The 27,490-nt window shown below is 40.6% G+C and overlaps 1 protein-coding gene and 4 non-coding genes across 7 annotated transcripts in view; all 5 read right to left on the bottom strand.

Annotated features, from left to right (window-relative positions):
- Positions 1 to 26,665, bottom strand: part of eif3s10 (eukaryotic translation initiation factor 3, subunit 10 (theta)) — a 33,155-nt gene extending 6,490 nt beyond the window's left edge. For 2 of the 3 annotated variants that reach the window (XM_034031030.3, XM_034031031.3), the window contains exons 1-20: positions 26,474 to 26,665; positions 22,657 to 22,847; positions 22,300 to 22,436; positions 17,891 to 18,054; positions 17,224 to 17,423; positions 16,506 to 16,714; positions 15,112 to 15,283; positions 13,384 to 13,488; positions 11,338 to 11,436; positions 10,537 to 10,653; positions 9,352 to 9,537; positions 8,238 to 8,585; positions 7,465 to 7,569; positions 6,768 to 6,881; positions 5,904 to 6,026; positions 5,561 to 5,714; positions 4,187 to 4,371; positions 3,830 to 3,948; positions 2,388 to 2,776; positions 1,586 to 1,636 (exon numbers count right to left, since the gene is read on the bottom strand). In XM_034031030.3, coding sequence (XP_033886921.1) covers positions 1,586 to 1,636; positions 2,388 to 2,776; positions 3,830 to 3,948; positions 4,187 to 4,371; positions 5,561 to 5,714; positions 5,904 to 6,026; positions 6,768 to 6,881; positions 7,465 to 7,569; positions 8,238 to 8,585; positions 9,352 to 9,537; positions 10,537 to 10,653; positions 11,338 to 11,436; positions 13,384 to 13,488; positions 15,112 to 15,283; positions 16,506 to 16,714; positions 17,224 to 17,423; positions 17,891 to 18,054; positions 22,300 to 22,436; positions 22,657 to 22,847; positions 26,474 to 26,522 — 3,217 coding nt within the window. In that variant the 5' untranslated portion in view covers positions 26,523 to 26,665. The remainder of the gene's footprint in view (positions 1 to 1,585; positions 1,637 to 2,387; positions 2,777 to 3,829; positions 3,949 to 4,186; positions 4,372 to 5,560; positions 5,715 to 5,903; positions 6,027 to 6,767; positions 6,882 to 7,464; positions 7,570 to 8,237; positions 8,586 to 9,351; positions 9,538 to 10,536; positions 10,654 to 11,337; positions 11,437 to 13,383; positions 13,489 to 15,111; positions 15,284 to 16,505; positions 16,715 to 17,223; positions 17,424 to 17,890; positions 18,055 to 22,299; positions 22,437 to 22,656; positions 22,848 to 26,473) is intronic. The other variant, XM_034031032.3, reaches the window with a different exon arrangement.
- On the bottom strand, positions 7,252 to 7,382 carry LOC117418647 (small nucleolar RNA SNORA19). Its single transcript, XR_004546837.1, has one exon. It is a non-coding gene; the product is annotated as a small nucleolar RNA SNORA19 (small nucleolar RNA).
- Positions 7,674 to 7,800, bottom strand: LOC117418649 (small nucleolar RNA SNORA19). Its single transcript, XR_004546839.1, has one exon. It is a non-coding gene; the product is annotated as a small nucleolar RNA SNORA19 (small nucleolar RNA).
- Positions 8,869 to 8,999, bottom strand: LOC117418645 (small nucleolar RNA SNORA19). The gene has a single exon (XR_004546836.1). It is a non-coding gene; the product is annotated as a small nucleolar RNA SNORA19 (small nucleolar RNA).
- On the bottom strand, positions 13,104 to 13,235 carry LOC117418648 (small nucleolar RNA SNORA19). The gene has a single exon (XR_004546838.1). It is a non-coding gene; the product is annotated as a small nucleolar RNA SNORA19 (small nucleolar RNA).
- Positions 26,666 to 27,490: the final 825 nt, after the last annotated feature.

Here is a 27,490-nt window from a genome sequence, read left to right as displayed (position 1 = left end):
GCGTTTAAAATATTCACCAGTCCAAATTATTATGAGTTACAAACACCTTGGGAATGGAGGCTGTTCGTAAGTCTGAAATGTCTATAACTACAAAATGTGTTTTCAATGGATTTAATAAAACGTGTCTGCACCACTAGTCAGTCATACATGGGAAAATGCTCAATTAAAAAAAAAAAAAAAAAAAAAAAACACAACTACTATTCAAATTGTAACTTAAGCAAAAACAGATTTAACCCTTTGCGATCCATTTATTCAGTGCGTCTCAGGCACGTCAGGTCCAATTTATTTCAAACGCGCAGTTTATTTTAGACACGCTATTTAAAAGTATTTTTCTTCCCCCCCCCCCCCCCCAACAGTAAAACATGTTTATAAGGCACTGCATATCAACAGGATATTCAGTACTGCATCTCCAGCCCTGCCCCACCCCTCGTTCGCTGTTTTTTTCACATACCTCTTGATAGTAGTGCATGCTGATAAATCATCTCCTGATCACTCGTTTCATCACCAAACTCCTCAATAATGCGATCCAAGTCATTATTTTATTACTATAACATCTAAAAAAAGCTCTGCAAATGTCTGTGGTATTCTTTGAGCGCTGGATGCAGAAGCAGCTATCTTGTTTGTTTATGTCCGTGTTATCTATGTGATGCCGGGGCTAGCTGTATTCATGAGATACGCCCCTTTTTTTCGGCTTCTCTCGGCTCCTATCGATCTCACCGCGGCCAATGAATGGTTTTCTTGGCTTTTTCCGGAGAAAAAACGACTAGAGACCTGTTTTTTTGCGTCTTTTTGATGATGGACCAGAAAGGGAAAACATAGGACCGCAAAAGGGTTAAACATCCAAGAAAATTTGGGTTAACGTAGTGCTTGTTTTAATTTTAAACAAAACTCTTCCATGCAGCTTACTCAGAACCGAAGTCGCCTGTGGCTTGCTGGGGGGGGGGGGGGTATCTTTGTTCTGTTTAAAACTAAAACGTTCCTAGTAATTGCCAGTACTTGCTCTGAAATCTGCCTCACCTGTCAGGATACATTTGTGGAGCGCTTTAACAAAATCATCAGCTTTGCGTATCATACATCTGTTTTTTGCTGCCGTGCTGTCTTTCATCTCCTTTGCAAATTGCTTGGGTTTTTTGGGCCTTTAATATGACACTGCTGTCAAGTTTTAAAATACATTTGTAATGTTCTGTTTCAATTGAAAGTGTAACATGTTAGCATTTCCCAGTATTTTCCACTATAGTAGTTTAACCTTGCATTTTTTAACTGGGTTCTGGTGGCACTATAAGCATGGTTGCATGACTGCATATCAACTAAAAGCGGGGCGTTTGGTTGACTGGTCAGTTTAAGTGAGATTCTACTATAGAAAAGTTGGAGACTGAATCTTACAATTGTATAAACTTAATCTGAAAACTTGATCACATGTGTATGGAAAAAAACAAAAACAAAATAAATTGGTTTGATTGGAGTTTACATCAATTATATATGGTACCTACATTTGTGAATGAATAAAATGTATGTAGCCAAAAAAAATAACCAAACACCACCACGTCACATACAAAGTGGCAATATAAAAAGATTTAAAACTTACCAAGTTTTACGACTGGTTCACTCGGGCTTTCCTCACTCCATTTGGAAGTTACTTTGAAAAAATTAAACCTCGCAATAAACCTTTGGTCTTTTCAATTCAAATCACATTTAAAAAGTAAATTTAGTCAATATCGCGATCTTGTGACCAAAAATACAAAAGCTTCTAAAGTTCTTTCACATTTAACTGCAGTAAACTAGCAAATTTGGAGTACAATGCAGGGACCTACTTGCGCAAGAAAAAAAAAGAAACATTCAAAAACTATGCAATTTAAAATTGTGCAAGTACCAAAAATAATGCCCACAAATTTAGTAAGCAAAAAACATGAAATACTAAAATTAAACTGTCCAAGTAATAAAAGTACATGAATTATAATGGTTTTAGTGGCTGTGACCTCCCATTTTAGGGAATGGCTGTTTGTTTAGCAGTAGTAAACAGCATGGTTACATTTAAATGCTTAATGTGGCAGCTCAGAAAGATTTGCCTGACAGATCTACAAGCTTGCAGCCAGCGAGACAGTTACATGAAATCTGTGCTCTGGCAACTGGCCAAAAAAACATTCCTTTTCAAAAATCAGTGAACTCTGAAATCCATGTCACTGTAGGCAACTCAATAATACATGCAACATGCACAGTTTATTAAATGGGCTGAAAACTCTGGGAAACAAGTTATTTTCCTCTCTTCAATAAACACTGACCAAATCAATCTGAGGTAAACCGGTCTTTGTATAAAAATGGTCTACAGTGAAGAACATCAGATCTAGCAGCTGTTGAAAGACTAAACAAAGTAATTGAATGCAATATACCTGTTTTGCCCAGCGGTTTCCAAGGTTTGGAATCGTCTCCATGGCGAGGTCCTTGGTCGTCGTCCATGCCCCTTCCACCTCTTCTTGGGCCCCTGTCATCATCTCCTCCTCTTCTAGGACCCCAGTCTTCATCCGCCCCTTTCCTTGGTCCCCTATCCTCATCAGCCCCTCTCCTAGGAGCCCTGTCCTCGTCAAACCCTCTCCTGGGGCCCCGGTCATCATCTAGCGCCCTCCTGGGAGCCCTGTCCTCATCAAAGCCCCGCCGAGGACCCCGCTCGTCCTCAAACCCTCTCCTGGGGCCCCTATCATCTCCACCCCGTCGGAAGGGAGGCTCACGGTCATCGTCTCGACGGAATGCAGGTTTCTCATCTTCCCGGCCTTCTTCCCTACTGGGAAATCATTAAATACAACTAACAGCCAATTCTCACATCTGCAGAAACCACTGCTTCAAATTGGTTTTGCTTTATCAAATCTATAAAGTGGCCTTGGTTAACATTCTTTGAAACAAGTGGATAGTCTAACCCTTTGCGGTCCATTTATTAATTGCGCGTCAGGCACGCCAGGTCTAATTAATTTTCACACACGCAGTTAATTTTAGACGCGCTGTTTAAAAGTATTTTCTTTCACAGTCAAACGGGTTTAAATGGCCCTGCATATCAACAAAGCACTCACTAGGCATCTCCAGCCCCGCCCTTTCGTTTGCTACAACGTTCACCTATGTAAGAAATAAATAATAATAATAGTCGTACATACCTATCGATCATCTCCGGATCACTCGTTTTATCACCAAACTCCTCAATAATGCGATCCAAGTCATTATTTTATTACTATAAAACATCTCAAAAAAGCTCTGCAAATGTCCGTGTTTTCTGTGCGCTGATTCAGTCAGCCAACTTGTTTACTTACAACCGCCCCGTTATCTGATACCTGATACCACGTATGACTATTCATGAAGCGACTTTTTTTTTTTTCGACTTGTCTCGGCTCCTGTCGCTCCCACTCGGCAATTGAATGGTTTTTTCGGCTTTTTCCTTTATAGCGTTGCTATAATGATGTCGGACCCAGTCCGACAAAGGACCTGTGAGGAATAATTGCAATGTCGGACACAGTCCGACAATGGACCGCAAAGGGTTAACAGACCCAGATTACGACAATCATGAAATACCTTACTTGACAACATTAGAAAGCCCAGGATAGTGCTACAGCAGGAACGTTTTTGAAACTACAACACGGGTTGTGTCTTCCTTTTCCAACAGATTTAAAAACAAAAAAACTAAACAAAAAAAAAACAGTTTTATACCTCGGCACAATTGTTAATCATGCATTTCATCCAGGATTACACACTTTCAAACTGGTAAATTAAAAAGCATGTCTCCTGTAGTTTCTTTTCATCGTAAAATGAAAAACAAATCCATAAAACAAATCACTTTAAAAACACATACTTGTCAGTGCCGGTCCCAGGACGTCTCCACTCAGACTCTCCGCCATCAGTGCGCTTTCTCCAGCCACCGCCTCCGCCACCACCTCCCTCTTCTTTGTCAGCCCAGCGTGGATTTGAATCCTAGCAAAGGACACAAACATGCACTTAACCACATCATTCAGCATGGCAGCAAGATTCAGCTAGGAATGTATTGTGCATATACCTCTGCTCATTTCTTGTACAGCTGGCTTCAAATGAATACTTACAGCAAAAACACTTAGGAAAGCACACCCCACAAAAGGGAGTCACTGTTTCAGCAACAAATTTGCAGGTGGTTAGTTTTTTTGATACCCCACGATGCACTATTTTGTGCTCTTACCCTTGAAAGCGGCTTGTCCTCTGGCACCCTCTTCTCCTCCTCTCTGCGGCGCTCTCTCTCCTCAATCTCGAGCTGCCGCGCTCGCTGCTTCCTCTCCTGCTCCTCCAGCTTGCGCAGCTTCTCCTGGTACTCTCGCTCCTCCTCCTCACGCTGCTCCAGCTCAACACGCTCCCTCTCTTCACGCTCTGCACAGAAACAAGCAACGAGATTGAGATGAGGGTACAGTATTTGTTCCTTTGCTGATGTTACCAAAGGGTTGTAAGGAACCGATTTACTTTGCTGACGAAGTACACTTCAGATAATGTATATAACAGTGATAGAAACCAGTACCTGAAACAGTGGGAGATAGAAAGTAAGTTTACCACATCAAATCACCCTATATGACGTGACTGAATTTGCAGCGCAAGTTTTCTGAAGCATATGTACTAGATAAAGACGTTACCATTGATGAGAGTTTGAAGGGTGTCTGCTTTGAAATCTATAGCACAAAAAATAATTTCTAAAAGGTGATATGACTGTTGCACTGTTACAATGCTGCAATTGTAAAATAATATATGTTATTTACACTTATATAATGTTGCCATTGCAAAAATAAATTATATTGTTATAATGCTACACTTGTAAACAAATTGTCATTTAAGTTCTATTAAAATATCTGTTTTCCATAATAAAAAAGTGTGTTTAACCCTTTGCGGTCCATTTATTAATTGCGCGTCAGGCACACCAGGTCTAATTAATTTTCACACGCGCAGTTAATTTTAGACGCGCTGTTTAAAAGTATTTTTTTTCAGTCAAACGGGTTTAAATGGCCCTGCATATCAACAAAGCACTCACTAGGCATCTCCAGCCCCGCCCCACCCTTTCGTTTGCTATAGCGTTCACCTATGTAAGAAATAAATAATAATAATAATAATAATAATAGTCGTACATACCGATCGATCATCTCCGGATCACTCGTTTTAATCACCAAACTCCTCAATAATGCGATCCAAGTCATTATTTTATTACTATAACATCTCAAAAAAGCTCTGCAAATGTCAGTGTTTTCTGTGCGCTGATTCAGTCAGCCAACTTGTTTACTTCAGACCGCCCCCGTTATCTGATACCATGTATGACTATTCATGATACGCTTTTTTTTATTTTTTTATTTCCGACTTGTCTCGGCTCCTGTCGCTCCCACTCGGCAATTGAATGGTTTTCTCGGCTTTTTCCGGAGAAAAAACGACTAGACACCCGTTTATTGCGTTGCTATAATGATGTCGGACCCAATCCGACAAAGGACCTGTGAGGAATAATTGCAATGTCGGACCCAGTCGGACAATGGACCGCAAAGGGTTAAAAACCATTTGACATGGAAATTACAAAATAAAGAACCTCTCTTAAGTTGCTCTTCATGCAGCCGCTGTTCCTCCTCCTCTTTGTCCCGGTAGTACATGTTGCGCCGGTCTTCTTTTCGCTGTTTCTTGCGATCCTCCAAACGCTGTTTCCTCTCTTCAACGAAACGCTCTTGGAACTGCTTCAGCTTTTCCTGAAACAGAGATTCGTGTTAGCTTTAAAAATTTAAAAAAAAACTGAAGGTAACCTTAACCTTACAAAATGCAATTTCCCTATTTAGGATATATTAATGTTATATATGCTCAAGCTAATATATTCAGGCACACCTATGAAAAGGCATAACTATTTAAAATCACAGAATATTCTTTTAAAATGCACATACCTCATAGACAGACTGGCGTGCAGCCGTGATCTTGGAGACAAAGTTGTCTTTGTCTTGCATCATTCTCGACAATCTCTGCTTGTGCTCCAGAGCCTTCTCACGCTCCACTTGCATGTTGCTTATCTGCACACAGAACAAATGTTAAGCAAGCATATACAAAAGAGTTTGTATCCGTGTTCCAAATTTGTTGTGCTCAGGTTTCACAAAACTAGAAGCAGACCAAAAAAAAATAAACAAACAAAATAAATAAATAAATAGCCTTTAAGTAACAGAGTTGCAAGGAATTACAATACACAGGTAAATCTGAGATTAAGATTCCTGATCAGTGGACATTAGCATAATGCATAAACCACATGCAGATGTATATTTAGAAAATCTCCCACAGCAGCTACTAACTGAACCACTTGGTCCCTCATGTTTTAGTTTAGTGAGGTATAGAGACATACAATAAGTGTGTTTTATTTATAAAGCTTCAAGTAGGTTGTAAACTACATGATACTTCTTTATTTAAATTTAGTGGTCACCAATTATTTTATTGTTTTCTCCCCAATTTAGTAATGCCCAATTATTTTTAGGCTCAGTCCACCACTACCACCCCTGCGCTGACTCGGGAGGGCCAATTGAGCGCTGCCCCCTGGGCGCTCCCGTCCTCAGGTCGGCAAAGGAATAGCCTGGACTCGAACCGGCGACGTCCAGACTATAGGGCACATCATGCACACCACGCGGAGCGCCTTTACTGGATGCGCCACTCGGGAGCCCCAGACGATACTTTATTAAAATGTTGAAATGTTAATTCAAGTGAAATCCCAGAGCATGCATTACAATAGGGTTTTGTCATTCTATTTAACAAGGGCATGTCCTTACCCTCTCCTCCTCCTGTAGCTCCCACAGCTCCATGTCTTGCACTCGCTGTTCTTCATAAGCTTTCTTAATCAGAGGGATTTCTTCCAGGCGTTTGGCTCTCTCAAAGTAGTCAATCTACACAGGTAATTTCATCAGAAAATAAGAAGAAAAAAAAAAAAGACAAAGAATTGTGAATAAAACATGCATCACAGCAATCTATTAAATGTGCCGACTTGAAATCAGGCATGCCAGCTTACACGGTCAATCTATTATTGTTCCTATTGAATTCTGGCACAAAAATAGCTTTTCCTGGGTAAGTCGTATATAACCACAATGTAAGGGGCTCAAGGCTTGCCATGCAATTAGCATGTTTTCACTTGACATTAAACTTTGCTCTTTGAAAGGTTTTCCTTATCGAATACTGTATAGGCCATTAACAAGCAATCACAGACATACTGAAATTAGCAGTATATTGAGCTGTCAGCTCATGCCATTAACATCTTGAAACTGTCTGAAGGGGACTGGCAGCAATGGCACTGTGACGCCACACTGCTAATTTACCGCCATGCTTTATCTAGCACATCAGAAATATCACAACTCTCACTGGGAAAGAGAGCAGGACAATAAAATGTGTGTGCTGCAGGAATCATGCCTCTTAACATCAATACTGCATTAACTAAGTTTTTAAAAATCAGCAGTTCTCACTATCTGTGCTCACCTTCTTTTCCTGGTTCTTCAAGCGTTCTTGAAGTTCTTTCTTTTCTTTCTCCAGCTGTTGTACCTGTTTTGCCATGATGAAATCTGGATCCAGTTCTTCAAGATCCTATAAACAGCAGGGGGGTTCATTGTTAAATATATTTTGATATTGGGTTTTTATAGTACAGTGTTATACCCTTAACCACCATGTAAATTGTACAGTTCTTGTGAAATTGTCTGAAGGGGACTGGCAGTAATGACACTGTGCAGCCACACTGCTAATTTACCGCCATGATTAATCTAGCACATCAGAAATCTCAGCTCTCACAAACACAGAGCAGGAACATGAAATGTGCTTGTTGCCAGTATCATTTTGCTATTACTAACCACAGGAGGGTTTTATTTGACCAAGGGCAATGTTGCTTTATACATTTGTTGCTTTATACATTTCTTGCAGCAGCTCAATGGTAGCTCCAGTTTTGGATCCCACAGGAACAAGAACAGAGAGCTCACGCATGTTTGGGACTCAACAGCTGGACTGCATGAAGATTCCAAAAATACAACTAACTTTTTTTATTTTGTATTTATTTCTTTATTTTTTTTTACAGTATTACCCTGTCACTCAAAGTTGTACGCCTTCAATTAATGTATCTCACCGACTTAACTTTTCTTATTTAATATACTTAATATAAAAGCCAATTATCAAGCAAGTAAAATACACCAAAACAGTACAGTGAGCAGCTCACTTGTATTGAAAGGATTGATTATTTTTTTAAGCATTAGAAGCGCACGCACCTCGATGTCAATGTCTTTGAAGGCCTTGGCTCCCAGCTCTGTCTTCTTGATCTGCTCGAGTCGCTCGCGCACAGTCTTCTTCTTGATCTGCTCATGCTCCTGCATGATGCGCTCCTTCTCGCGCTCCTTGGCTTCCAGACGCAGGCGCTCCTCCTCTGCCTTGCGCACCTTCTGCAGCTCCGCCTCGCGCTGCTCCAACTCCTCCTTCTCGCGCTGGATGTTGAGGTTCTCCAGGCGCTCCTTGCGCTCCTCGATGGTCTGCCGACGGGCCAGGACACGCTGGTGCTCCTTCCGAGAGTTCTTCAAGTAGGCGGCAATGGCCAGTTGCTTCTGGTCCTCACGTTCTTGCTGCAAACAAACAGTACAATAATCAGAAACATATGGGAAGGAGGTGTCCATCGAGGATATAAAAAACACAATTTATAAACCCCCCAACATGTTTAATCACCTAAATTTAAAAGACCAATTTTATAGCAGAAGTTCTAAGAAGGTTTTGGCCAACAACATTTTATCAAGAGATTCATTTTAGGGTTCCATAAATATAACATGGTAGTGGATAACTGCATAGCAAGCAAAAACTCAGACACATACACTTGTCATTAGCTGCTTAGTGGACAGTGTACATTATAGAAACTGTATGAAGGGGACTGGCAGTAATGGCACTGTGAAGCCACACTGCTAATTTACCTCCATTCTTTATCTAGCACATTAGAAATATCTCAGCTCTCACTAGCACAGAGAACAGGACAATGAAATGTGCCTGATGTGGGACGACTTTGACCAACATCAAAAAAGCATTTTATGTTTCAGCCAGGCAATGCTATGCATTAATGCTTGAAATGAAAATTTAAGAAAAACTACAATCAGTGGTCCCTGAAATAAGGTTACATTTAAAAACAGCCTTTTCCAGTTTCTTAAACTGGCAATAAAACAAATGGATTACCAAATTAGTCTTCAGAAAATAAATGCTGTAAGATAGCAAAATGATTGGCCCAGTTTAATTCAACTACTGTATGAAGGTATTTGCATTTATTATTCCTATATACATTTTGCTTGTGCCCACAAAATCAGCTATCCAGCTGTGTGTAGAGTGGTCCTGAAGACGTGTTCTTACCAGTATGGCTGCAGGTTTGATCACATCAATAGCCTTGGCCAGGGCAGAAGACATGGCGGTGAGCTGGTTCCTGATCTGTTCAGAGGGCATGTTCTGCAGGAAGGGGCCCACCGGGGAGTCCTCTTTAGCAGAGTAGTTCAAGTCTGAGCCAAAGCTCAGCGTGTGGGAGGTATGATCGATACGCACCTGGAAAACACCATCAATACACCTTCACAAAATAAATCTCTACATCTGCATTTTAGTGAAGACACACAAAAATGTTTATGGTTAATAGCACTATTAGGTTTTTTTTATGCCCCTAAAAAATGCTGTCTAATTATAGCCATTATATACAGGTAGTGAACAAAAAAATGGAAACACCTGGGTAAATGAGGGACACCAAGTATATTGAAAGCAAGGGCTTCCATACAGGTGTGGCTCATGCGTTAATTAAGCAAACAACAACCCAGCATGCTTAGGGTCATGTATAAAAATGCTAGACAGGCCTGGTTGCCTATAATTATGGCTAGTATGGCTGCAAGAGGAGACCTCAGTGACTTTGAAAGAGGGGTGATTGTTGGGGCATGTTTGGCAGGAGCTTCAGTGACCAAGACAACTTGCTGATGTTTCACAAGCAACGGTGTCTAAGGTGATGTCAGCATGGAACTCCGAGGGAAAGACATCATCAGCAAAGGGCAACAGTAGGTGGAAGTGCATACTCCAGGATCGTGATATCCGTGCATTAATTCGAAGTGCAAGGCAAAACAGGTGAGCAACTGCAGATCAATTGACTGCAAATTTCAACCTGGGGCGCGAGCAACCAGTTTCATCAAAAACAGTCCACCAAGAACTACAGAGAGCGGGATACCATAGTGGCCCAATGCCCTATTAAGTGACTTTACATTGGTGTTTCCATTTTTTTGTTCACTACCTGTAGCAGTCATATTGTTTTAACCAATGGCCAATTAATGGTAGAGTATCTTTCAAAGAATGCATAAAGAATTTAAGCTTTGAATGTTTTATTTGTTAAGTCTAGTAAAACAGAAGCCAATTTCTGATTAACATTCTCTGGGTATGTGAACATTATATGTTTAACAAAGTAAAAATTAAACCTGAAAAAATAAAAGAAAACAAACCCTCCAACCAAATTACTGTCTAGCAATCTATAGATGTTTGGGAAAAAAAACAAGCACTGAAAGCACTGACCTGCAAGTCACAGTGTCTGGCAGCATCGACGATCGAGCGCTCCAGCTGGAAGGCATCAACGAAGGGGACAAGGGAGGCCAGACGGCTGAACTCAATGCTCTGGTAGATCTGAGCCACCTGAGAAGATAGCCATGCATCCCATTACATGTACAGCAATACCATGCGCAATGTTTACATTTAGTAGCAGACAGTATAACAAAAAGAAAATGTAATGTGATAACTTATAAAGCAGGTATGCCCATTAGTATAGCTATGGACAAAGGTTTTGCATCACCCTATAGAATTAACTAATTTTGCTTCATAAAGTCAAATGAAACCTGCTGAATAATGTTACGTTAACATATTGAATTATATACCGCTTTGTAGTTTTCCCATATACTTGACATTTCGAAATCTAACACTACTATTATGGCTTCCGGTAGACACTTGCATTATTTTTTAGTTTTTTGATAGCATAATGTTAATATCTAAATTATATTCAGTTTTTTTTTATTTATTACTCTCAACCCTAAAATTCTAGGTAATGCAAAACTTTTGGCCATTGCTGTAGCTTAAGGAACAGTGTGTTACTTCGAACATTGTCTAAAGGGGACTGGCAGCCATGGCACTGTGCAAACACATTATTACTTTACCTTCACAATGTATCTAGCCCAACAGAAATGTCAGCTCTCACTGGTATGGACAACAGGACAATGAAATGTGCTTTGCAGAGACCATGCTGCTAACAAGATTATTTATACAAATCTAAATCGTTTTGAAAATACACAAATTATGCCAACAAAAGTTGAGTGAAGCCCTTACCTGCTGGAGCAGTCTTAGAATAGTGTTGCCCTGCAGATGGGGCACGTAATGCTGGAGGTCAGAATCCTTCTCAGCCTGGTCTCTCACCCAGTTTAAAACCTGTCTCAAGACAATGGCATTGGTGAAACCAAACACTGCATTCACATATAGATTAGTCAGAGAAGTTTCAAGTGTAACTATATAAAAGTGCAAACAGCCCACGTACAGCTTCTTAATGAAGTGAATGTGTTGCAGCCATATCAAATCAGCCATTAAACAATCTTTTGTTAAATGCCGTAACTGGGCTGCAGAATATTCACGCCCACACCCACAATGTGCGGCAAAGGAGTTGGACGGCTCAGAGATACATGTATATAAAACGTGTTATTCTATGACCAGAGGGACCTTTCAATACTTTTTGATGAAAAATATTGATGTTTGGGCAAATAAGACACCGATTTACCCGAGTGACTGCAATGCCATAATAAATACTCAGGGTCTTTATAGGCAGTAATGGACACTACTGGATTATTTTCAAAAAAACAAATATTTATAAATAAAAATAGTTCTACATGCCATTATCAGTAATAAGGAGAAAAAAAAACATACCTGATAATTTAGTTCATGAAACATTATCTGCTTATATCCTCGTTTCCACCATCACCGTCCTTGAAAGGGTAAGCTAATTCCCTCCCAGCACACACTTGCATGTGCTACAGTACCCAGTTCGACTGGGTGTGTGTATTCTACACGTCATTTTTTGGTAAATTACATTACTAATGCTAACTACGACTTTTTTTTAAATAATGCACTTTTCCTTAACCCTTTGCGGTCCATTGTCGGACCTGGTCCGACATTGCAATTATTCCTATTAGGTCCATTGTCGGACCCTGTCCGACATCATTATAAAAACGCAAAAAACGTGTTTTAGTCGTTTTTTCTCCGGAAAAAGCTGAGAAAACCATTCAATGGCCGAGTGGGAACGACAGGAGCCGAGACAGGTCGGGAAAAAAAAAAAAAAAAAAAAAAAAAAAAGGCGTATCTCATGATTAGTCATACATGGCCCTGGTATCAGATAACGGGGCGGTCATAAGTAAACAAGCTGGCTGAGTGCGTCAGCGCACAGAAAACATGGACATTTGCAGAGCTTTTTTGAGATGTTATAGTAATAAAATAATGACTTGGATCGCATTATTGAGGAGTTTGGTGATAAAACGAGTGATCAGGAGATGATTGATCGGTAAGTACAACTATTATTATTATTATTTATTTCTTACATAGGTGAAAGCTATAGCTAACAAAAGGGTGGGGCGGGGCTGGAGATGCCTAGTGAGTGCTTTGTTGTTATGCAGGGCCTTTTAAACCCGTTTGACTGAAAAAAAACACTTTTAAACAGCGCGTCTAAAATTAACTGCGCGTGTGAAAATAAATTAGACCTGGCGTGCCTGACACGCACTTAATAAATGGACCGCAAAGGGTTAAGTTAGTAAAAATAACAAAACAAATTCATCACTCAAAACAAGAGGCATATTATACACCCACCATCCCATTCTGCTACCCTGTACCACTTATTTTCTAGCAAAATGGTATGTCAGATTTTGCCTTCTGCCTGAGACACACACATGTTGACATGGTTTCCAGAATTCAGTACAAAAAGCCAATGTATTAGACTAATTCCAATATCCAATGTAAATGTAAAAATGTAAGTAACTTTATACTAATTTACAAGGCTTTGGTTAGCCAATGGATGCTATTGCATATTGGCAGTATTCTCTTGACAAATTAAAACATGTCAGAAGGGGACTGGCAGTGATGACAGCATGCTTTCACACCACTAATTAACCTCCGTTGTTTATCTGGCACATCAGAAATATCACTGCTCTCCACTGGCACAAAGAGCAGGACAATAAAACATGCCCGTCAGCATCCTTGATGGCTAGACAGTCTTCATCCAAACCTCAATTCACAAACCAATTGTTTACTAACCTATTTTCCTATCTAAAGCAAATATAAAAGGGTGAACAGTCTTGCTAACATATTAAGGACTTCAATATTTTTTCTAATTACCTTAGTTACTCTGTCACACAGTTTCAGTGGGTGAAATTCCACCTCCAACCAATTATACAGCTCCTTCACATCTGGAATAACATACTGCAGCAGATTGTATCTCACCTGCAAGTTAAAAAAAAAAAAAAAACACATCTTAAGTAGACAATACACTAAATTTGAATGAAGGAATCTTTTTACTATATCTTAAGGATCATCATGACAGATAGGGCTGTGTTCAAAGGTTCGCTAGCCAGGAATTCAAAAGTAGTTTTAAACCTTCGAAGGTTCCTAATGTCTCATTCATGTTTTTCTTCTGTTAACAGAAACCGTTTGACAGTGTGAATACTATAAATCACACATTAAATGTCACTCACGTGCAAAATTCGATCTTTTGATTTGTATACTGCATATTACGTAAAACCCACTACCAAATCGTTACACATAGCAACTCTATATGGCGTCGCTGTATGTACCTATAGCGGTTGTAGTGCTTCAGTAAAATATGTAATGAATAACTAGTGTACAAGACAGTGCAAGAGAAGTGCTATGGCAGAATGTTTAAAACAAACAATATACGCCAACACTAAGAATTTTCATTTAAAAAACTGAGCACCATCCACCCCTCCAGCTCGTGTTATCCAGAGGCAAACCTTTAATTACTTAATTTCGCCATCTTGACAGCAAAGCGTTGTATAGCGTAAGCTGCATTGAAAGAAATGTCTCAAAACCCCTCTGCTATTTATTTGTTAAATGCCCAGACGACCAAAAAAAAAGCTGAATGCAAACTGTGCAAGCAACTGTACCCTTCGTTGTAGCCCTAATGACAGGTCTAATGCATTATTTATGCCAACAAAGAATGCATCAGGAATCTCAAGTTAACTAAGGTCGGTAGCAAGACCATAAACAAATAGACAAAATGACCAGTAAGAAAAGGTGCAAGTCCCAAACACATCTGGTTTTCAGTTGACAATGCAACTGCCTTAGTGCTAACCTGGCATATTTCTGCAAACTGTAATTTTATACTTTAAATGAAGTCGCACATTGCATTTGCATAATAGAATGACATGCAGAACCGTGTTTAATGTCATCTGTGTGAAAGCACTGACTGGAACTAACAGCAAGCCTGTCAAAAGACCCAAACTGAAATTATACCTGCTTGACAATTGTTTGAAGGTGACTGGCAGGGCTGGCTACAGAACAGCCACACTGCTAATTAACCCCCAACTGTTTATCTGGCACATCAAAATATCACAGCTCCCAAAGGCACTGGGAGCGAGAATCAAGCATACACATTATTGAGGTTATAATTGAAAGCAACTGCATATACTGTCTTGAGAATACTTTGTATCAATTAATTGCTCTCACTAACATGGTGTACCTGACAGAAATGGCGATTAAAAACAATCTATATTGTATAGAAAACAGACCTGTGTGACACACATCACAATTCAATTTAACATGTACCGGTATTGGAGTGGTTGAGTTAATTGCACTCCGATGGTCCACAATGGATTTTATTTGATCTAATCCTATCAAGCACGAGTATTTGGCACCTATATATTGGTCTTTTTCCAAAGCCAAAACACAACAAAATGAGTATAAAAGTAAAAATTAGTAGTGCTTAAGAATTAAGATAAGGCAAGAAAACAGTGTGTAACCCAACCTTGTCACATCATCCCAGGTCTCCAGTAAGCCAGTAATGCTTGGTCGTTTTTAATAGTAGCGATAGACTTTGTGCATCCTTACCATGTCGTTAATCAGGCTTTGACGGGTAGGTGGGGACTGCAGACCCAAAAGCGTTGCCAAGCGTCGATGTTTCTCTACAATGATGCCGTCCATATCCAAAAGACGGGCAATGTCAGTACGTTCAGGGGTGATAGGAATGGACAAGGTTGCCAGCAGCACACGGGTAGACATCCTGGGGGAGGGGGGGGGGGGGGGGGCACAACAAAAGAAAAAAAAGCTATGTTAGGAACATACATCCCGTCACAAAATATAACACTGCCAGTGCTGGTACCATGGAAAAGGAAATTAAAGTAGGTGGCCTAGCCAAAGCATGCAGAACAGCATCTACTGAAATGTGGCATGAATAGTTTAATCAAAACCAGGTAAGTGTTTCCAAAGACAGAAATGTGAACAAAAGAAAGCCTGGGTCCATAATCTATGGGAAATGTCATCAGATCAAATGGCTTGTAATTTAACATGAAGTAAAAACAGATAAAAAGATCTGTATCATTCATATGTCCAGTGCTTAGAACAATGTGGATGCGAAACCGTTAATTTAAGACTCGCAACATTTTTATAGACAACAAATGTTTCAGTGTGGTCCATATCAATGACATTGCCAGAGGTTAATACAATGCGCTAGATATCAGATAAGGGCAGCAGTGTGGAGTAGTGGTTAGGGCTCTGGACTCTTGACCGGAGGGTTGTGGGTTCAATCCCCAGTGGGGGACACTGCTGTTGTACCCTTGAGCAAGGTACTTTACCTAGATTGCTCCAGTAAAAACCCAACTGTATAAATGGGTAATTGTATGTAAAATAATGTGATATCTGTATAATGTGAAATAATGTATAATGTGATATCTTGTAACAATTGTAAGTCGCCCTGGATAAGGGCGTCTGCTAAGAAATAAATAATAATAATAATAATATCAAAATGTAGACAAAAAAATGGTTCATAAAACCTCAATATAGCAGGTCAGCCATATCAGAAGCCAATGCAATTCAACATGCAGTGTTTAACACCTTGCACATATAACAATGCTACATCAAACTGGCATTGCAGCTTTGGGGATAAGCCTGTGAAAGACCAAACTGAAATGTTCAAATGCCTTAACAGAGAATCTGATGTACTGTGGTCACATGACTTTTTGGTTTCCAGATGAAGTTCCCAATGTTTTGGCTTTAGCAAAGAATAGAAAACTGTCACATGACCATGTCAGTCCCTCTAACACTTTGTATCCATCCATGTAAGCCTCAATTTGGAAATACAAAAAAAAAAAAAAGAATCAATAACAAATGCCTCCACATTGAGAAACATTGAAGAATAATTATATTCAAAGCATTGGTCATTGAATTTCTAACACAGCACTGCTGAGTGTTTAATATTCATGGAAGAACCCTTGAGGTTTACAGACCTCTGCATCTCCTCCTGGGTGAGGTTCTTTCTCATTTCTCTGGAGAGGTGGTAGAGCCGGTGCAGGGTTGATGCATGGAAGAGAGCATTGCCAGACTTCCAGAAAACAGTAGACACTTTGTTGTAGTAGTTTGCCATTAACTGGGGTTTGGGTGGCTTCTTGGACAGAGCAAACAGGCCATGGATATCCTCTACTGCCTTGAAGGCTTCCTGAAGTGCACAAAAGAATTAATTAAATAATTAAAACACAGATATGCATTAACAAAAATGCAAGCATCCATAACTAAATCACTCCCCTCAAAGTGATTTTAAAGCCAGCTACAGTGAACAAGCACACACTCAATTACTGTCATCTGCCACACCTAGTATGGGGCTGTTGGAAACACTTGAGCAATATTGTAGCGTAAGAAATGTTGAATTCATGCATGGTCATCCCTTGCTAGCACACAATTCTCCAACTAACGGCTCTCATTTGTGCCCCCTCTCTTGTCCTACTATTCCCTGTAAAGGGTTTGAATAAGTGACTCCAGTTAACTCCCCCCCTCCCCTCCTCCTCCCCTTGAGATTTAATTCTTTTTAAATTCCTTGCAGCTCATGCCACCAAGTCCTAGGTTAGTCTGGTGTCCCTTCTCAAGACTAATGTAATTAATAGCTTTGTAGCAAGCTACCCAGCACTAGACACAGAGAGCCTAACACAGAAGACATGAGGGCAGCCTGACCTGCCAGAGCTCCATGCTGATGGCACTGTCCAGCTGGACCAGCCTGGTCTCCAGGTGCATGGACTGGCTCTCAGGGTTGTTCAGGTTGATGGCTGTGCTCTGGTTGTGGTGGCGCTGGATCTGCCCCAGGTGCATCCTCAAGTTATCACACAGCTTGCGGAACTCTGCTTTACGGGTGTACTGCAGGCAGAACTTGAAGGCTGGGAAAGGGAGGAAAAATAATAATAAAATACATACATAAGAGTTAGTGTCATTGATTGAGGTCACTGTGATACATACATTTATGTTCGTCAATGGCTTCCAAACACATAAAAAAAGTAAATACACACTCGTACAAAGTAGACAAGCATTTCAACAAACTGTATTTCTCAATGTTCACAACCATGTCAGGCATTTACAGATGTGGTGCTGTAAGTGGATCTCCAAACAGTACCACCTGAACAAACCAGCGTGGTAAAATGCGTAAGGAAGTAAAGAAAGTTTCAGCTAATGCCTTTAATAAATATTGTCTACTTTCACCTTACAAATGTATGAGTGCGAGCAGGGGGGTAGAACAGAATTAAAATGTGTAATGTCAATTTAATTTATCTTTCCAAAAACTATATTTCAGACTTGAGCTGGTTAGCTGAGGGTACAAAGACACTACAAAAAGCCCTGAGCTTGTTACCTTGCTGAGCAATGTCATGGTAGAGGCGCTCCACCTTGGAGTTGTTCCTGAGCAGGTCCAAGCACTGTCTGTACGATTCCCACAGGAATTTGACCCAGGGAGTCAGCAGCAGGCGGTCTGTTCGGTCCTGGGTATCCTCCCCACTGACAGCGCTCAGCAGCACACTGGAAATAGAGACAAGAGCAATGAACAGGAGATAACCTGCCTTCTGCTATATATTCTCTTGCAGACAGACAGCACTGAGTACAGCTGTATTTATACTCTTTTACTGCTGCCTATATGAATATTCCTTTACACATTCTGGAATTAAAGAATGTTTCCAATTTGATTCTGCTTTTTACAGCTCACCAAGATGGTGAACAAAATTAAAGCGATCACTGTGTAAATATTCTAGCAAGACTGACAAATCTGATACTCTTGATAATTTGTTAATGTCCTTACCATGTTGCATCACAAAGTTGAAATGTGTTACACATGTACATGCACATCCACTGGTGCCAGAACACACAATGCAGGTGACTTAACCCTTTAAGGCCCAAATCATGTAAACACGATAAAAAAGCACTTTGTTTTGATGACTTACAGGCACACCGTACTTTGCAGTACAGTCTTGAAACACGTATCAAATTGACCGACGTTCACTTCCTGATAGTGTTTTTTTTTTGTTTGTTTTCACCGAGAGGGTCATTTAGTTTCTAAGCTGCACAGTTTACAGCAGCCAGGCAGAGAAAATCAGAAACAAACCACAGGAACTTGTTTAGAGCTAATAAAAAAAGGGGAACACTAAATCTGATTTATTTTACACAATTATTAGAACATTAATTCAGTTTCATGTGTTTATATATATATATATATATATATATATATATATATATATATATTACACACACACATATATTACATGTTTTTACAACATTTATAAATCAAGAGTAGATAAGCAGATACTATTTTATGAACCACATGTATCAGGTACAACTTTTTTCCTTAGCACTGATAATGGAATGAATAACTATTTAATTTACAGATATTTATTTTGAGGAAAAAAGAAAAAACGACAGTGTCCATTATTGCTTATAAAGACCCTGAGAATAAATGTGTATTATGTCATTGCAATCACACAGGTGAATTAATTTTGCCCAAACATCAATATTTTTCAACAAAACTTTCAGGAAGGTCCCTCGGGTCATAGAGTAATATGTTTTTTATACATGTATCTGTAAGCAGAAAACATAATACTAAAGTTTGTATTGTATACAGTTCTTTCACAAAAAAACACATATCCAAAAAGCTACTGTAAAAAATTCTTATTTTGTTTATGTTTTATTTTTTATAGGAAGACAGTCAACTACAGCCAAAGAACACCTGGTCCTGGCGGAGTATCCCACTGAAAAACACTTGGTCCTGAAAGGGTTAAGTCTTTCTACCATTAGCTGAGCTTCAAATTGTTCTGCTGCCATCTAGTGGTCACTAATGGATTACACTAAAAAAAACTTACACGTCAGCAGCAAGAAACTTCTGAAAGATTTCTTCATAACTTTCTGCCTGCTTTTAACCATGTAAAAAGTGTTTAGAGCTGTGGTAGATTAAATGAATTTCGATAGTGTGTAAACTGGACCAGTTTAGACCTGCAAGACAGTATAAATTGGCAAACAGTGTCTTAGATCACCAGCCGTTCTAAGCACCAGCCAGTCTAAGGGCCACACGTCCAAGGGCAGTCTGAGCTGTGGCAGTCAGAGCGAGGACCTTTTCCAAATCTCGCCCAATGGTTACTGGAGGCCTCATTCCTACTCTGACACCTAAAGTCTGGATCCCCTGGACAAAGTGGGCTCAGTCTTTCTCCTCTTAGAATGAACACTGGTAAGTACCTGCTCTGATACCACTACTAACTCCTCCTTCCCCTACACTGCCTGCTACAAATTTAAAAATCTCCTTTTTCAATTGTCATTCTCTGACTAACAAATCTGCTTCTCAGCTAACTTATAACTGATGCCAATCTTGATCTTCTCAGTCTAGCTGAAACCTGGCACTCTAAACAACATGCACTCGCTACATCTAGCAACCCCAAAGGGCTATTCCCTCTTTGACAAGCCTCGCTTCACTTGTCGAGGCACTGCTGTTATTGCCAATTCTGTGCTCGCTTCCTCAGTTCTTTCTTTGCTAGCCTTTTCCTCATTTGAGCATCTCGCCATTAAACCCCCCTCTCCCATGTCCCTCACCCTTGCTGTCACACCCAAGCATACACCCAGGATCTGCTCACCACCAGGGGTCTTGTCCTTGCCAATCTTTGTCTCAGCTACCTCTGACCATTTCTTAAATCACTGCTAATATTAATCTTCCTGCTCTTCTGCTGAATCCTCTGAAACTTAGAATGTGTCTCTTCATCCCCTCTAACTGGTACTCTCCCGTCTTTGGTTGACGATGCGGTGACCCTCTACAATGCCACCCTTACTCAGATCAGACACCGTTGCCCCGCTTACAACCAGAACGGTCAGGAAAGCTTGCAACTACTCATGGTACACCCTCCAACTTTGATTGCTTAAGTCTGCCTACCGCAAACTTGAGCGCAAGTGGAGGTCATCTGGATTACCGGTTCACAGAGAGATCTGCACCGCCAGGGTGAAGTACTTCTCTGAAATCATAACTATGGGACACGGTAAACCCAATGTTCTCTTTAAGACCAAATCCTTCATCCAAATCCTACATCCAGCCACCGATAGATCCATCTCCTGTTCATCCTCCTCCTTTCTTACCTGTCATGATTTCAAAATTGACAACATCTATTCTATTCTCCTGCCACAAACTTAGTTTACTACTTGACCACCTTGACTCGCTTCTGGTTGCCTTTTCTGCTCTCCTCCTGTTGAAATCACATGCCCCTTGGACCCTTGGCCGACTAATCTTATCCGCCTCTGTGCTTCTGATCGTGCTCCTTTCATTATGCACACTCTCAACCTGTCCCTGGATTCAGGCTCGGTTCCTGCTGCCCTCAAGCTTACCGGAGTTACGCCAGTACTCAAAAAACCCTCCCTTGACCTGGCTGTCTTATCTAATTTCAGTCCTCTCTCCAATCTCCCTTTTCTATCCAAAACTCTCGAAAGGGCTGTAGCCAGTCAGCTTAAGAAACACCTCACAGATTCAGAAGTATGCTGCAATCTCTGGAACCGGTCTCTCCTGGATGTCCACTTACCTATCTAGAAGCATGCAGTCTCAAGGGTCAGTTCTTGAGCCTCTTCTCTTCAACATCTACATGCTTCCCTTGGGTCACCTCATCCACCAACATAGCCTCATGTTTGCTGACGACACCCAGCTCTACTTAAAACTCAACCCTGGATGTCCCTCTGCCACGGTCCAGCTCTCGGCTTGCATTCAAGACAGAGGCCTGGACGTCTGACAATTTTCTTCAGCTCAACACTAGCAAATCTGAACTCCTAGTAGGATCTAAAACTCAACTTAATCTCAATATAGCTGCCCTGAACCTCGGAAACTGTCTGGTGCTGCCTTCCTCCACTGTATGAAGCCTTGGTGTACTTCTGGACAGCAACCTCTCCTTTGATGCCCACATGTGGTCAAATCTTCCTTCTACCACCTTCGAAACATCTCCAAAGTCCGTCCCTACCTTTCCCTCCCAGATGCAGAGATACTCTGTCATGCATTTGTCTCCTCTCGACTCGACTACTGAAACTCTCTATATGGTGGTCTTCCGGCACACACCATAAACCGCAGCTAGTTCAGAATGCCGCCGCCAGGATCCTTACAAGATGTAAAAAATGTAAACACATCACCCCCCGTCTTGCCAGCTGCACTGGCTACCTGTAAAGTTCAGGATTACTTTCAAAACTCTCCTGCTCACCTACAATGCCCTTCAGCACAAAGGTCCCCGAGTACCTCTTCAACCTGCTGACCAACTATGTCCCTGCCCGCAAGCTGAGGTCCTCAGACTCTGGCCTGTTTGTTATCCAAACAAATGCGCACCACACTTGGAGAACGCTTGTTTAGCCTCATGGCTCTGACTCTCTGGAACTCTCTCCCAGCTTCGGTGCATGATGCTCCCTCCGTCGCTCACTTTAAAATCAACTCTCAAGATTCACTTCTCTCTTGCTTTCCATGCTCTAAGCTAGATATCTTATTAGCTGTTGTGTCTTTGCTACTTCTGATTTTTTCACTGTACCTTATTCTCATGATTCTATATGACACACATACTGTTGCGTCTCTGCTACTTCTGATCTTTCACTGTAGCTTATGATTCTATATGACACATACACAATGTTTTAGAATGTACACATCGTAGCCTTGTGTAATGTATTATGCATTGTTTTATACTGTATCTTGTAAAGCACTTTGTGATGGTGGTCCACTATGAAAGGCACTATATAAAATAAAGATTGATTGATTGCATAAGCAAGTCTCACCTCTCTGGTGTCTGAATGTTATCCAGATCCTCAATGTCAAGCACCATCTGCTGGGACTCCCCCTTTGCAGTCTCAGTCTTCTCTTCAGCCAGCTTAAGATAAGCCCTGACAACATCCTCCAAGGACTTGATGTTCACCTATTGCACAAACACACCAAATGTCAGCATACACTTAAGGGATTTTTTGGCACTCATTCATGCAAACAGTTACAAAGCAGCTCGAGATACAGACATTGCAGTCAGCTCTTAATGGATTTGGCTGCAAGTGTAACACTGCAACAGACTGAATGTGTACATGTGCATTACATTGTGAATGTTCCTTAAACACACACATAACAAGCTCCAATGACACACTAACTTGCTGGCAGATGTTCTTGTACTGGTACAAGCCTTCCTTGGCCAGGTGGCTCTTGCGGAGGTCCACACAGAGCTCCAGGTACTTGAGCATGATCGGCTCGTGGATCTTCTGCCATGTTCGATGCTTTTTGCTCTTGATCACGTCATAAAGAACGTCGAGGGCTGGCTGCTTTTTGTCAACCTCAAGAAACTCTGGAAGAAATAATAAATATATACAAACTTGAGCCTTTTGCTAACTGGGCAGAGGCACTGTAAACTTCCTAAAATCGTAATCAACATATTACCATTCCCTATACATTTATCAAAAGAAGTCATTGAAAGCAAGCGAGTTATACATCCCTTGGAGTGCATCAGCCACTGTTTTAGGGGTAAGCATACATAGGTGGTTAATGCAATCCAAGGTGATTCCACAACAAAATACTAGTTAAAGACATGAAAGGAGTCAGAATGTGTATTGCACCATTGCATTTTAAATTATTGCAATTTTAAGCCTTTCACTCACAGTTCAATTTAGCTCTGGCTAATGTTGTCCTTTCTGCAGAACTGCAAGTTCACATTAATATTATTAGGGCTGCAACAAAAGGTACATTTTGACCTTTGAAGGTTTGGAACACATTACCAAAGGAAGGTTCAAACCTTCAATGGTACTAATTTGTATAATTTACTGATGTCACCATAGCTACTTGTTTATATTTTATTGCAAATCCTATTTTACAGGTAATCCATTTAAATGGAAAACCATTAACATTTATTTTAAATACGTTGTATAGAATAACCATGTTTTTATAATTAATAAAAATACAAGTTGTTTATTTACACGTAATTGATGCTGCTTGTGATATATACAGGAAGCTTGCATTGCAGCAGCACCAACTGCTTAATACAACAACTTTTGTTTACGTAATATGCATTACATAAATCAAAAGATCGAACTTTGCATGCGAGAGACATTTAATGTGTGATTTATAGTGTTAACACATTGTCAAACGGTTTCTATTTAACAGAAAAAATAGTGCCTGAATGCAACTTGTCAAACCTTCGAAAGTTTAAAACTACCTTCCAATTATTGGCTAACGAACAAACCTAACACAGCCCTAATTATTATTATTGTTGGGGACGAATTGTTGTGCACCCATTGCTTACCTGAACATTAGGTAAATACTAGAACACTTCGCTGCCGCTTTACAGCTCTTTTTAAACGTTTTTGAGTTAGCATGGTGCTCACAGACGGAAAAATAACACAGCGACACTGCCAGTGAACACGTGTGCCATATTGAGCTCAGTCTAAAGGCGTCCCTCCCTCTGTTTTTTCTTCATTAACCAATGATACAGTACGTCTTTCTCATGGCTTCGTGCTGGGAGGTGCACAGTAAAAACAATGGCAACAATAATACATTATGATAATGAGTCATTTTCTCGCAGGACGCAATTAGACAGAGAACGGCCCAGCTGACGCTTAGCAAGTTTGTGAATGGGCTGTAGATCAGGATGTGCTGGTGCTGACGTACGGGCTTACAACAGAGGCAACTTTTGCCGTAAGTTTTTTTTTTAATTATTATTATTATTATTATTATTATTATTATTATTAGAGGCATTGCGGCAAGCGGCTTGGGGACTTCGGTTATTTCGCGCCCCGACAGTACATACCACAAATACAGGAACCGACACAGAAAGGGAAGGTATATACTCGCCACTTCCAAAATATAAAGGTATCCGTAGCTTACAGGTAGCTGTCAATTAAAAAATACTGCTTGTTCAGTACAGAAAAGGGGATATGAAACAGCACTGGCTACTGCAATTTAGGATGTCTAACCAAGTCAGCACAAAAACATGAGCGTCTCCAAAGTCACTTGCGAGCCACTGTTACACTCAAAACCTTTGGACAATCCCAGATTGATGTTCAACTGGATAAGCAGAAGCGTAGGGATACAATACATCACAATGAGCAAGTAAGAACTAGCATTCAGAGGGCACGATGAAGGCACCAATTCCTCAAATATAGGTAATTATGTGGAATTACGTTATCTGATACTTTCTACAACACCATGTTAAGCAATCACTTGTCAATAGGCAGGCAGTGTGGTCCAGTGGTTAAAGAAAAGGGCTTGTAACCAGGAGGTCACCAGTTCAAATCCCACCTAAGACACTGACTCATTGTGTGACCCTGAGCAAGTCACTTAACCTCCTTGTGCTCCGTCTTTCGGGTGAGACGTAATTGTAAGTGACTCTGCAGCTGATGCATAGTTCACACTCCCTAATCTCTAAATCGCCTTGGATAAAGGCGTCTGCTAAATAACCAAATAATAATAATAACAATAGCCACAGTATTCTCGGGTGCCTGTAACAAGATTAAAAACGACTTAATGTATTTTGCTGCAATGAAAAGGAGACAAGTGAAGTACGTAGCTGTATTCTATGCAGGTCAAACCGCTATAAGATCGTTATCTTTATGTACCGATTAGTCAACTAATGCCCATATTAACAGATCAAACATTTTAATCGAGTGGCAGCCCTACTGAGACACCCCCAGCTCACTACATATGCATCACACATATTTGTTATTCTAGAACCATGGACCATTTAGTAGACTACAAATAGGTACTTGTTGCTTTTGGTTGTGTATCTCTTTGTAACTGAACTATCAAGGTTCGTCAATACACAATGAACGGTTTTACACGCGGTAGACGCCCCATTATTATCAGTGGTAACAGGCATTCATAGGGCGCCTAAGCCCTGCAGCGTGCACACTGCTGGAAAATGTGGTGTGGTCGTGGTCAGTATCCGATGTTTCACAATAGGTGCACGGCCCTGAAGCATAATCGTTTGCTAACATGTTACAGCGGACCTCCTGAACAGTCAGCTCAACTTACGTTTTACTTTGAGCCTACAGCAACAATGAAAAAACGTTTTAAGGTCCCACCCATATCGAAGAAATAAAGCGATTCATTTCATATTATAACAGGTCCCCAGTCAAACAAAAAGCATTCCTGTAAAATTAAATAAACTATTACAACACTGAGAAAAACTGTTATTCACAATATTGCAACGCTGTGATCTGCATGATCGATGTGAAACTGATAGTTCTTTGGTAACCTCTAAATAATAAAATTTGCTGTAAGTGTAAATGTACCCAACACCAGATCTCGACTTCTGCAGCAACACGTTTCTTTCACGCATTTGTGGCATCTGCTTACTGCCCTTTGTTGTAACCAAATCATTGCAAATGACAGCAGCGAGTCCAAATTAAGTAAATGTATTAAGTGTTACACAGACTATTAGATACACAAACTAGCTGTATCGTTTCAGTCGAAAAATAAATATTTTTCGTTATAAAAAGGGGTTTAGGCCCAAAACCTACATCTGAATGGAACAGACACTTCGATGTCTTTCCTCCATTTTGTCAGCATACATACTTTTTTAAAATGATAATTCTTTCATCGTTTAAAACGAGCCCCACTAATTTAACGTCTGCACTGGAAAAAAATTGATACTTCACGTTTTGGTTTTTTTTTTTTTTAAACCAGTTATTGACATTAATACTAAACAGCAAAGGGCAGCGAAAGGACATACATTTGATTTTAATCATACATGCGGTGGTGAACAAAAGCGCCGGTATTAATGCGCTAGACTAAAATGATCATTTTACAACTATTTTATCGCACGCTGCCTATTGTTTTTTCGAACCACCGAAGCAGGCCCCGACCAGACTTCTCCATATGGCTGGCTGAATAAGCATTTCCTCTGAAAGAAACAACATGGCCTCCCCGTCGTGTCCCTCTGCGCCGTGAACCCAGGCACCGTGCCTTCACCTTACTCACCGTTCGCCCTTTTCAGGGCGTTCTCGGGACGCTGGAAGTATGCCGGCATGGTTCACGATCGCTTGTGGGATATTATTCAGCTTCAAACAAGTATAAAATTCAGAAAAATCGGTTCAACATGTCCACCTGCGCCGCCCGGCTGCAGACCCGCTCTGACAAGATCCGGGGAAAAGGACCGGCGCACGTGACGCTCCAGCTACGACACAGCGGATGCCGTGCTAGTGTTATAATACTATTGGCCGCTGGGGGGCGAGAGAGATCATTTTGTTTATTGCTGTTGAATATAATTACAGGCTACAATTAATACACGTATGCTTGTTAGTTGTACTGTAAAATATAATACATATACAGTACTGTACGTACAGTATAATGGAGTACACAAGTGAGCCTCTTTGTTCTAATAATAAATTCCCTTATATATGTTTTGAAATACACACACGCACGCACACACACATCATGGACATGTTCAATTTGACACTAAGCTAATCCCTGGGTGAATGTTGACTATATTCTTCTATTGTACTTCTTCGTCACAAACCAGACGTTGTTGTCTTACCAGTTGGTTTCTGTTACCAGCATTAGCAGCAGACAAGCTTTCTTCCTCCTTGAAGCTTTTTTGGTCACTCTGTCACTGTGAACTAGTCACTGTCATTGTGAACTAGCCACTGTCACTGAACTAGCTACTGTCACTGAACTAGCCACTGTCACTGTGAACTAGCCACTGTTACTGTGAACTAGCTACTGTCACTGAACTAGCCACTGTTACTGAACTAGCCACTGTCACTGTGAACTAGCTACTGTCACTGAACTAGCCACTGCCACTGTGAACTAGCCACTGTCACTGTGAACTAGCCACTGTCACTGAACTAGTCACTGTCACTGTGAACTAGCCACTGTCACTGTGAACTAGCCACTGTCACTGAACTAGCCATTGTCATTGTGAACTAGCCACTGTCACTGAACTAGCCACTGTCATTGTTAACTAGCCACTGTCACTGAACTAGCCACTGTCACTGT

Source organism: Acipenser ruthenus, chromosome 13 (genome assembly GCF_902713425.1).
Source record: "Acipenser ruthenus chromosome 13, fAciRut3.2 maternal haplotype, whole genome shotgun sequence".
Classification (NCBI taxonomy): domain Eukaryota; kingdom Metazoa; phylum Chordata; class Actinopteri; order Acipenseriformes; family Acipenseridae; genus Acipenser; species Acipenser ruthenus.
The sequence above is the reverse complement of the archived record's forward strand: the minus strand, read 5'-3'. Positions and strand labels throughout refer to the sequence as shown.